Raw genomic sequence first — 12,617 nt, 5'->3', positions numbered from 1 at the left:
TGAATCATGTAGGTAGTTTCCCCATTTGTAAAATGGGGTTATTACTTCTGCTGCCTCCCTCCCTCCATTGTTGTAGGGATTAAATAAGGACATAACTACACAAAGTACTCTGCAGAACACCATATAAATGTGAGTTGTTATACATATAGTTCCATAGATTCCTTCTACAGTTTTGTCATTTCTTTTCATGCCACTCTATCTCATTGGGCTATCATAATCATTGCCTTGCTTCTTGATTCCTAAGAGAGATGCACATTAATTTCATATAATTTCTTAGTAAAAGTAATAATGATAGCTAACATTTCTATAGTACTTTTAAATTTTGCAAAGTACTATATATGTGTGTGTGTGTATATATATATGTGGGTGTATATATATATATTCTCTCTTCTGATCCTCACAACCCTATGAAACAGGTGCTAATATTTTGTCCCCATTTTTACAGATAAGGAAGATGAAATTGAGGTAAATTAAGTGATTTCTCCAATCAGACAAAATAGGATTGAAATTCAGTTCTTCTAAGCCCTAGTGCCAGCATTCTATTCTGAAATTTAATGAAAATTTGCCAAAAAAAATTAATGTAGGATAGAAGATTATATATGAAATCACAAATTATGTTTAGCTTTTTTAAAAAGTGTATCATAAATTTAATATAATATTTTCAAGTCAGTCTTGCTAGTTTATGGCTCTTCCTGAACTTTATTATCTTTGATGCATTTTAAATTCACCCTCTTTTCTTCCTTTTTGGGGGCAATATTATTTCTAGTTACCTTTTTTTTTTTTTGCAAGGCAAATGGGGTTAAGTGGCTTGCCCATGGCCATACAGCTAGGTAATTATTAAGTGTGTGAGGTTGGATTTGAACTCAGGTACTCCTGACTCCAGGGCCAGTGCTCTATCCACTGCACCACCTAGCTGCCCCACTAGTTCCCTTCTTAAAGATGTATTTTTAAAGTCTTTTAAAAGGAACCTGAGTTGTTTTAATTTTGTAAAGAAAGAGATTTTTGCTCAAGTTTTTCATTGAAAAGATATATCTTAGTTTCCAGGAAGGTTTTGTGGCATACTGAAAGGAATACTGAACTGGTAAGCAAGAGTCCTCAGTTCAAGTTCTTAAGCAGTCACAAATTTTTTCAGTTCTTTTCTTGGTTTTATGATCTTGAGCAATTGACTTCCTTTCTCTGGGTTTGTTTCCTTATGACATCAATTTGAATTCAGAAACTTGAAATAAAAAATTTTAAAAGGCCTGGCTGTGACTTATTAAATCTAGATGGTATTTGTGATTATTCTTGGGATTCTTAAGCAAATTAATGATTTTTTTTTTTTGCCTAATTGCAAAGTGGGAATTAAATTTTATCAGGGTGTTATAAATCTTGAGACCTTGTAAATACATTAGCATTTTAAAACCTTTTAAATGTGGCACTTAAGGAATTTTACTTAAAATGTATATATATATATTTGTACTTTTTGTCTCCTAAATTAAGTAATTTGTACTTAATTAGCTCCCAGCAATACAACTCACCTCCTCTTTTCTTTTCTAAATTAAAAAAAAGTATCTTTTTTGTTCCCAACAGGCCCTGATTGCAGAAGAGACTAGCAGTAAATTAGCAGAACAAGAGGAAGAGCCTGAGAAGTTTCGAGAGGCACTGGTGAAATTTGAAGCCAGATTTAATTTTCCAGAAGCTGAGAAGTTGATAATCTATTATTCTTGCTGTTGTTGGAAGGGCCGGGTCCCTCGGCAGGGCTGGCTTTATCTGAGCATTAACCACCTCTGCTTTTATTCTTTCTTCCTGGGCAAGGAACGTAAGTGAAGAATCATGAATTATAAGTAATCACAAATTATGTCAGTCAGTATTAATTTAATGTCTATTCTGAGAAGGTTCTTCTATAGTGGATACAATGATGAATAAATCATCTCAATGTCTGCCTTCTGGAAACTTATAGTCTAGTTAAAAATCTAAGATTTAGACTTTATTTAAATATTGTACTATTATTTAATAGTTCAAATCAAAAGAGGATATCACAAAGCAGTATATGATTAACTGCTAAATCAATTATATAGATACTTTATATTTATTTATATATTTTTTTGGTTTCTGAAAGGCAGTGGGGTTAAGTGACTTGTCCAAGGTCACATACCTAGGTAATTATTAAATGTCTGAGGTCAGATTTGAACTCAGGTCCTCTTGACTCTAGGGCCAGTACTGCATCTACTGAGCTACCTAGATGTCCCTCATTTAGGTCTTGATTCAAGGGAATTTGGTGTTATTTTTGCTATTCAAAATAATTTATTTGGAAGCATCATATTGACAACAATATTGCTTGGGGAGGGGGGAATATTGGAACTGATATTAGAATAAATAAAATGAATTCTGTTTATCCAGGACTTTTCACTCATTATCTCCAAGCAAATGTTTACAAAATTCCCAATATCAAATCCAACCTTGTTCTTTGGAAGAATTACTGGCAAGGAATTTTCCTCCATAAAAGAAATTATTCAAATTCAAAAGAAACTAGATCCTATTAAACATAAAGGTTTTGCCTTCATAACAAAGAATGGATGATATCAATTGTATATTTCATTTCTGGTCATTCTTCCTTAAAGCCTCTTCTGTGGTCACTATGCACTTTCAGATGGTAAAAATTCAAAAGGTGGAAATTATGCAAATGGAACTCAATGTTGTTTGAAATAATTAAATTTTCAAAGTTGATCTATTTGGGGGAAAGACAGGTTAGTGTGTAGGTATATACTTTTCAGAAGTCGGTTACCTTCTTCGCCTTCATTCCTCCCATTTTACCAAGCTTATTTCTTATTATTCCTTATTTGTGCCTCACTATTCTTGACAAAGCTAATCTGCTTTTATCCTTTTATTAGTCTCACCATCATGTCACTACTGTCATTTAGAATGTTCAGTGAAATTGGAAAATTCATAATTGATAATTATTTGATGAGAATTGTATCCAATCAGAATCATCACTTATAAATAAAATTCAGATTTGATTGTATAGATCTTGATAGATATATCCAAATTAATTGCTATTAGTAAAATTTGTTAGAGTTTAACTTCCCTATTATTGTGGACTGATGTCTAGCTATAGAGATTCTAATCCATGAACTTTGCTTGGCCATGGAACTTTGCAGAGGCTTTATTTGTCCAGTTACCTAGGGTTATGGACATCTCCTCTTTGAGTCAGACCAATCATAGCCCATATTCTAACTCAGTTCTGCTTGTAATTTGTATCATAGTCTGTTTTTGTGGTGGTTGTTACATAATCTTGGCACTACTTTTGCTTTTTAATACTATAAAAGAGCTGCTCTAGGAAATGAATTCTTGGCTATTGAGGAGCCTTAGATTCCATTTATTGGTGATTATTAGCTTTGCTAATAAATTTATCATACTTAGAACTTTGTTTCTCTTTAATACAGAAACTCAGTTTCTCTTTAATAGTGTTTTTATTGCAACTATTTTCTCCCTTCTTTTCTGCCAGTCCATATCTCTCTTTTCCTTTTGAACCTTTCTCAGAAGACCCCTTTAATAATCCTCTCATAAGAGGTTCATAGGATATAGAGCCAGAATAGAGCATAGAGCTTGCCTAGTCCAATTCTTTCATTTTACAGATAAGATAACTATGGCCCAGAAAGTGATTTACTTACAGCCAGAATTAGGACTTGAGTCTTTTGACTATAAGCTCACTGTCCCCCCCCCCCCCATTATGTATAGCATTGCCATACTCTAGAATGCTTACTTCCTTATTCTGTCAGTTTCCTTTTGTTTATTGTTTGTGTCTATATTATATCATTCTATATTTTCTGATAAGTTGTTTTTCTAAGTGTTCCTAAGTAATGTCATGTATTGTGGGATGATAAACCAATTGGATTATAAGGATTAACTAAGATGATTCATACAAACATAAATTCTGACTATTGTCCTCATTCCAAGTTCTTTGAGGGCCCAAGCTATTTTTTAAAAACCCTTTTGTATACAACTGCAGCATTTATCACAGTACCTTGCATAGAGTTGTCAATCCTTGGTTTTCATTGCTTTATTTGACTTTAATCAATGTTGACTAAACTTTTAAAATTTATTTTCAATTTTTATTTCAATTTATTATTTGCATTTTGCAAAAATATTGCATTTTCTTTAATTAAAGAATAATTAATATAATAAGGCAAACACATATTTACCTATCTTCATTGTTACATATATATAAAGATAAGGTGCGCTAACCTTCCTAGAACTTAACATATCGTTATACAAATTTACCTATTTTTGTTGTTACATATATATATATATATATATATATAAAGATAAGGTGCGCTAACCTTCTTCCTAGAACTTAACATATCGTTATACAATGACATTGAAGAAATAAATATATGGTTTGGCCTTGTAAATGAAAATATTGTTTGCATACCACCAAAAGTATTAAAATAGAAAATAAATGTAAACAGTCATTCAACTTAGCTCTTGATTTTCTCTTCTCCAAAGCCTCTCTAAAACAGTTGTAGTACAGTGAAAAAAACAGTGAAGGAGACCCAGGACCTGAATTTGAGTCTGTCACTTATTACCTGAATGACCCTGGGCACATAAAATTTCTGTGGGTCTCAATTTACTTCAAATATAAATGGAGAACTAAATGCCTCTAAGGTTCCTTCCACTGTAATATATATATAATCCTAAATTACTTGAAATACTTCCCTATTGAAATTGAATCCTCTGAACATGTAAACAAATTGGACAATTATTAAAATGCTCTTGATCTTGTAATCAAGCATGATTAGGCATAAGGATATGCCAAACTAAGGCTTAATTTTAATGAGGATATAATAGGAATTAAAATCCATTAGTTCTTAAATTTCAATTTTATTTAGACTTTTTATTGAGGAATAAATGAAAGATAAAAAAAAATACTACTTATGCAGTACTTAAAGGTTATATATTGCCTTTAAAATACCTTTCTAGGCTCATTTGTGAGCCTATAACCTTGTGAGGGAAGTAGGACAGTTTGCTATTAAGTAGGTAGTTGATACAGTGTGTAAGAGTGTTGCACTTGTAGTCAAGAAGACCAGTTCAAAATCTCCCAGATGTGTACTTAGCTGTATGTGTCCCTAGGCAAGTCTTTAAATCCCTCTCAGTCTGTAAAATAAGTGCAAAATAGTGCCTGTGTCATAGGGTTGATGTGATGATCAAACTAGATAACCTACATAACAATAATTTGCAAACCTTAAAATGCTAAAAAAGTGTTTTTATTATTTGTTGACATTATCCTTGTTTTACAGATGAAAGAATTGACTTGGAGAGATGGTTATTTTCCAAGGTTCAATAGCTTTTTAAGTGATTGAAGTACAGCTTAAACATAGGATATCTTACACTAAATCCATTACATCATGCTGTCCAATGGATATAGATGATGATGCATATGCTACTGTAAATTTATTACATAATTTAAAAATTATAGAACCAGATGCCTAATTCTGTTTACAAGGTATAATTCCATTTAAGCAGTAACTGGTCCTGATTCTTATTTCCCATTGTTCCAGAAATGACCTTACCTGATTAATTTCAGCAAAAGGAAAGAGTCTGGTATATAGTATTTTTAATTTTTCTCCATTTTTATATCCTTGTTTGTACTGAACTTGCCTTCCTTTTCCTGTTCCTTTCCTAAATCTTGGTTAGTCTTGAATTGAGTTCGTGAATTGAATATTTTATATATGTGTCACATCTTATTTAATTTTTGATGTTCGGACATAGGTTAGTTGTTTTTCAGTTGTGTCCAACTCCTTGTTACTCTATTTGGGGTTTTCTTAGCAGAAATACTGGGGAGTGGTTTGCCATTTCCTTCTCCAGCTTATTTTATAGATTAGGAAACTGAGGCCAAAAGGGTTAAGTGACTTAGCCAGAGTCCGTTAAGTTTCTGAAGCCAGATTTGTACTTAGAAAGAGTAACCTTTCTGACTCTAAGCCCAGCACTATATCCACTGCCACCTAGCTGCCTGCTTATGTATTCATGTCTGTATTTATATTTTATATATATATATATATATATATATATATATGTATATATATATATATATATACACACACACACACACATATTTATCTACATGTCATTAAATCTCTCTCTCTCTCTCTCCATATATAGTAGATAACTACAGTGGAGACTAATAATCTAAGTCTAAGATCATTCTTTGTATCTGAGTAGCTATTGAACACTGGATTAGTCATTTATTACTTTGAGACTTAGTTTCCTAATCTGAGAGGGTTGAACTAGAGGAAACTAAAGTCCCTACAAGTTCCTAACATTCTGCAGAGTTCATTCTTTCTGTCTTAAACTCTTAAAAGCCTAAAAATAGGTAAACTTTTTATTATAAATAATGGAAATAAAATAACTCATTTGGTCATTTATTTTGTTTTCAAAGAGATAATAACCCTTGCCAACAGTTTCTGTTCAGAAATCTACTGCTTTGTTCCTATGATACTGGAAGACCTAAAACTGAACCATCTTCTCATTATTCTAAAAATGGCTGCTGATCCCTGTTTTCTTTCATTTTTGTTTAAATGGATGTTTTATGGATTATAGGGTGTTTTCCTCATAATAACTTGTTAGATAGGTAGTTGAAGATAAAGATTTGTGTAACTATGCCCCCCCCCCACCAAATTTAAATAACTTGCTGAGGGTTACACAGCTAAGCTGTCATTTGACCTGGAACTTCTTCCCAGGTTTCCTCATTTGAAGTCCAATGAGATTTTTACTACACCCTATTGTCTGTCTGTAACTGTTATTAATAGGTTTTGTTTTTTCATGGTGGTAAGATATAGTGGAAAGGTAGTTTTGGTGAGAGCCTGATTTCAAATCTTGTTTCTGCCACTGATTTCTTGTGTGGCCATAATCACTTCACTTTTTTCCTCTATAAAATGATGGGGATAGAAGCCCCTCTCCCACAGGTCTCTTCCAGCTCTGATTCTCCAATATACAATCACATGTTTTTTTCCCTCCTAGTTAGTGGCAAGCCTACAGGAAAATACATAATTTGCATCCATAAAGGACAGTACAAACAGTAGGTTTTTCTTTAATAAAAGACTGCATAAAAATTGTACCCAAATTTGTAAATCTCTAACACTGTTCTTTGATACAACCTAAATGTTAGGCCTATTTGGAAAAACTTCGCCTGTGAATAATCTTTTAACTTAAAACAATCCCTTTTCATAGCTTTTTTTTTTAATATTAGATGAATGATGCCCTTGAAAACAGAGTCTTGCAGTTGGTAGTTTTTAAAAAAAATATTGACTGACTATTCTTGTGGTTCCAAATATTCAAAAACTGGACACAGGATTATTGTTAACAGAATGCTTCATAATGATCTTCTTTATGCTTATATTTATTAGCTGCTGTACTGGGATAAATCATTTGACATTAGAAAATGGTGCCAAAGAGAAAACTGGTCTGGGTACCATTTCTCATTCACTACGTTCCATCTCTCATTTTTATCCTTTCTCACTGTCTATTCCCCACATCTGGAATATCCTCTACCTTCTAAACTTGGACTCGAAAGATCCCAGGCTTCCTTTAAGACTCAGTTCAAAGAAAGAAAGAAAAAATTTTAAAACAACTTAAGGACTATCTATTCCAGGTGACCTTTCATGATTTCCAACCTGTTCCCACTCAAAACCTAGCTATTGCTTTTTCCTATAAAATTGTCTTTCATCTACTCTTTTTTTTATCTTGTATATTCTAATTTAAATATATTGAAGCCCCAATTAGAATGTTTCTTGAAGGTAGGAATTATTTTTACTTTTTCTTTGTATATTTGGTGTGTAGCAACTATTTGACACATAGTAAATGCTTAAGAAATGTTCTTAATTAATGTTGATTAATTGAAAATATTGTCATCCTGATATACAACTTGTCTTTAAAAAAACTAAACTAAACTAAGATGATGTTTTGAGATCCACATTTTTATAATATTTCTAGATTTGACTCATAAAGGAACATATTAAGATAAAAATGCCCTTGTGCTCTTTTCTATTGCAGTCAAACTCATCATCCCCTGGGTTGATGTTCAGAAGCTAGAAAGAACATGCAATGTCTTCATGACAGACACCATCCGAATTACCACCCAGAATAAAGAGAGAGATTTTTCCATGTTTCTTAACCTTGATGAAGTATTCAAGATAATGGAGCAACTTGCAGATATGACACTCCGAAGGCTACTAGATAATGAAATCTTTGAACTGGATCCAGACTTACAGGAGCCAACCCAGATAACCAAGAGGTAAAGGTTTAAATTGTTCTCTGGGAGGAACATATTGAAATATCTGTATTTTCATTAATTGTGCCAAGTCTTAAAAATGTAGGCTTAGGGATTTTAACTTGTTTGCATAACATAAATGTTTCTTTTCTTTCAATCCAGAGAGCTCCATTCTTAGATATGACTCATTTCAGACATGCATTAGATTTTTGTACTCCATGCTACTTCCCTTATGGCAACCCATTTTTTTTTTTAATGAAAACATAACATACAATTTGGGTGGCCTGTGAAGAAACTCTAAAGCTCTCTGTTCTCTCAGAGAAGCTGGAAGTGGTTCAGAATAATCTGCATTTTTGGAACTATTTTGTAGAAAAGATTTTGGTTAAGTTAGTATCTCTTCATCTTTGTGCCAGGTTGACCTTTCTCATAGCCTTGTAACTCACCATTAACAAAAATTAGCATTCTTTATTCATGCTCTGAGTACATATGGTTCCAAGGCATAATAATAAGGATGATAACAAATCAAATGAGTTACCTCATGCCCTACTTGTCCCTTTAAGGAAACCAAGTTCAAATTTCTGACCTAAAGTTCAAACCAGGGTTTGAACTTGACTGTGGTTTCTGACTGTGGTTTATTACAGACAGCTGGATAGCTGCAAGGGTATTTCTTGAATATAATTGAAAAACTGTTTAATCAGCTGTTTCTTTAAAAGTTATACAGATAATCACTGTTTGAAGGCTGGTAGATTTGGGAAGTTCCTTGTTTTAATTTCCTCTTTTTAAAGTTTCTGTGACTTTTCTTGAAAATAAGGAGATTCAAAGAACATAAAACTGTTGCTTTTGGGTGGTAGCCAGTTCATAGAAACCTAGAGTTTAGAGTTTACATACATAGTATTATTTGACTTTAAAGTAAAGGACTTTTTAATTCTCTGACAAGTGACGTCAAATGTAAGCTAGTAGCTCATAAGAATTTTAGCAAGAACAGGGAATATTAATTCAGGCTTATCTTGGAGATATTGGAGGTTCAGTATCAGATCACTACAATAAAGCAAATATTGAAATAAAATGAGTCACATTGTTTGGTTTTCAGTGCATATAAAAGTTATGTTTACACTATATTATGGCCTATTCTTTGTTCAATAGTATTATTGTCTAAAAAAGCAATGTACATATTTTAATTTAAAAAAATTTTTTTGCTAAAAATTACTAACCATCATCTAAGCCTTTAGCAAGTGAACATTTTTATTTATTGATGGAGGGGATGGTTGATGGCTGCTAACAGATTACAGTGGTGATTGCTGAAAATTATGGTATCTGTAACAATCTCTTAAAATAAGACAACAATGAAATTTGCCCATTGATTGACTCTTCCTTTCACTTGAGCCCCTAGAGGTCATTGTAGGGTTATTAATTGCTCTAATTTCTGTATTGTTGTATCTTTAAATAGAGAGGTCTAGTCATTGGAGCAATCAGAACACACCCAAAATTTATTTATTAAGTTCACCTTCATCTATGGGCATGATTCGTAGTGTCCCAAAACAATTACAATAGTGATGTCAAAGGTTATTTATCACGGATCATCATTACGGATATAATAATGAAAAAAATTTGAAATACTGTGAGAATTACCAAAATATGATACACAGATACCATGCGAACAGATGCTGTTGAAAAAATGGCACCCATAGGAAATGGCACCCATAGAATGACTCATTGCAGGGTTGTCAGAAACCTTCAATTTGTAAAAAACAAACAAACAATATTTGTGAAGTGCAATAAAACAGCATAAAATAAAGTATGACTGTAATACCCTGGATATCACATCATCATTCCTGTTTTCACCACTGACTTGTGATATAGGGAAAGGAGTTATGCTGTAGCAAATGAAAAAAGAAAGGGAGGTTACAACTTGGCTCCAAAAATGCCTTTAGTTAGTACTAGAACCAGGATAAGAATGCAAGTGCTCTGACTTACAACCCACTGCTCTTTTTGCATATTCATTCATTGGATCTGGGTTTTCCATGATATCCTCATTTTAAAGGGAATTTGTTTTTTAAAAAAAATCAGTCGACTAACACAGCAAGATTTCCCCCTCCTTGATGGTTTCCTCAAATATCTCAATATAACCTTAGTAATTTGGCTCATGAAGTCACCTACCTTTTGCTTCTTTAAGAAGCAAGCAAGATCAAACAGAGCTTATCACTTCTCTCCTTGTCTTTGTGTACCAATCCATTTTAAATGGTCAGGGTAGAAGTATTTTCTTGTCATTTTAACCATATTTTTCCAACATTGTCAAAACCTGGGAAACAGATGCTACCTAATTCTAAAAGCATGTCACCATAGCTAATAGTCAAATCCAGTAGATCATTCTCCCAGCTTATACATTTGGGACAAACATTTATTTCTCTGGTATTATGGGAAAATAATGAACTTAGAGCATTTTTTGTTGTTGTTAAGTCATTTCCAGCTTTTTGGGACCCCCATTTGGGATTTTCTGGGCAAAGATACTGGAGTGGTTTGCCGTTTCCTTCTCCTGCTAATTTTACAGATGAGGAAACTGAGGCAAACAGGATTAAGTGACTTGCCCAGGGTCACATAGCTTGTAAATATCCAAGACCAGATTCCAACATAGGTCTCCTAATTCGAGGCCCAGAGATTTATCTAACTAAACCAAAGGACTGTTTGCAGATATCTGTAGGATAAACTTTAGTTTCCATTTTTAGAAGTAGAAAGAAATATATTATACTTGATGAAATAATAATAGCAGCTTACATTTATGCAGTAATTTGAGGGAAAACCACAAACCATTTCTTTCACATTTCCTAATATTCAGTGACTAGTCAGTAAGCCAACAAATATTTATAAAGTGCTTACCATGTAGTATGCTCTGTCCTGCTCTCTGGATATATAAAGAGAAGCTCAAACAGTCCTTGCCTTCAAGAAGATCACAGTCTAGTAGGAGGAGACAATATGCAAATAGTCATATGAAATGACAGATATGCACAAGATAAATTAGAGATAATGTCATTTTTAAATGCTTTGAAACAGAGTCTTAGAGAGCTAGAGGGAATTTTTTAATGCTTTTATTTTTGGACAGAAATAGAAAAAAATAAGATAAAAGCCAAAACTGTGATTTCTAGAAAACTTTGAGTGAAATTATTAGTTCTGGAAGTCAGATAAAATGTTTAATTCTTGTATATTGTGTCAGTTCTTATTCTTGACCTTCAAAACTCAGGTACACCAGGATATGTGGATCAAATGACTCTCCAAAAGAAAAGACACACTTTTCAATTTAATTTGCATTATTAAAATTTTCTCCAATACTTTATGACTAGATAATCAACAAAACAATAAAGCAAGCCTAGATTTGTAGCATTTGCCAATTTTAGAAATGTAAACGTTGCCAGTGAAAATTTAATAATCAACTCCTTAAACTGGTAAGAGGAGCAAGAAATAAGGATGGGGTGGCTAGGTGGTGCAGTGGATAGAGCACCGGCCCTGTAGTCAGGCGTACCTGAGTTCAAATCTGGCCTCAGACGCTTAACGATTACCTAGCTGTGTGGCGAGGAGGGTAAGGAGTAAATAATATAAATCGAAAGCAATGGTAGAAGTGTCACCTAGGATTGATGAAAATTTGGATAAAACATCTCATGTAAAGAGCATATTTGATATAATGAGGGGAGAAATGAATTCTGTTTAGGGAGGAATATATACTTCTAATCATTTTCCCTAAAAGTGAAAGATCATCTTTTTACCTAACAATTATCTTATTCTCATTTGTTATTTAAAATATCTTAATAAATACACATGTGGACATTATGTAGGCCAAAATTTGGTCCCTGATGTTCTTGGTTACAGAGATGACTCTTTAACTCCTACACCAGACTCCTCTTTAAATGCTTATTCATTTTGATGTTGATTTTTTTTTGTTTCTAGGTTTTTTCCAAGGCAATGGAGTTAAGTGGCTTGCCCAAGGCCACACAGCTAGGTAATCGTTAAGTGTCTGAGGCCAGATTTGAACTCAGGTACTCCTGACTACAGGGCCGGTGCTCTATCCACTGGACCACCTAGCCACCCCCTTGATGTTGATTTTGTTCCTTGCTGTTTTCTTTTTCTTTTTCTTTTTCTTTTGTTATTTTGAGGCAGTCAGAATTAAGTGACTTACCCAGAGTCACACAGCCATTGCCTGTCTGAGGCTATATTTGAACTCAGATCCCTTTGACTCCAGGGAAGGTACTCTATCCACTGGTCACCTAGCTACTACTCCCTAGTTCTTTGATTTAATAGTAGTACAAGAGATAATACAGAGGGTAAAAGCAAAATCTTTTTCCCCTATTACATATATATATATATATATATATATATATATTTT

General features: G+C 33.2%; 1 protein-coding gene across 3 annotated transcripts in view; it reads left to right on the top strand.

Annotated features, from left to right (window-relative positions):
* TBC1D8 (TBC1 domain family member 8) overlaps nucleotides 1–12,617 on the top strand; it is a 112,453-nt gene that overhangs the window by 69,868 nt on the left and 29,968 nt on the right. For all 3 annotated transcript variants that reach the window (XM_074213812.1, XM_074213811.1, XM_074213810.1), the window contains 2 exons: nucleotides 1,570–1,798; nucleotides 8,029–8,269. In XM_074213812.1, the coding sequence (XP_074069913.1) occupies nucleotides 1,570–1,798; nucleotides 8,029–8,269 (470 nt within the window). The remainder of the gene's footprint in view (nucleotides 1–1,569; nucleotides 1,799–8,028; nucleotides 8,270–12,617) is intronic.

The sequence above is a fragment of the Macrotis lagotis genome, chromosome 1, assembly GCF_037893015.1.
Source record: "Macrotis lagotis isolate mMagLag1 chromosome 1, bilby.v1.9.chrom.fasta, whole genome shotgun sequence".
Classification (NCBI taxonomy): Eukaryota; Metazoa; Chordata; class Mammalia; order Peramelemorphia; family Peramelidae; genus Macrotis; species Macrotis lagotis.
Note: the sequence above shows the minus strand (reverse complement) of the source record. Positions and strands in the feature narration are given on the sequence as shown.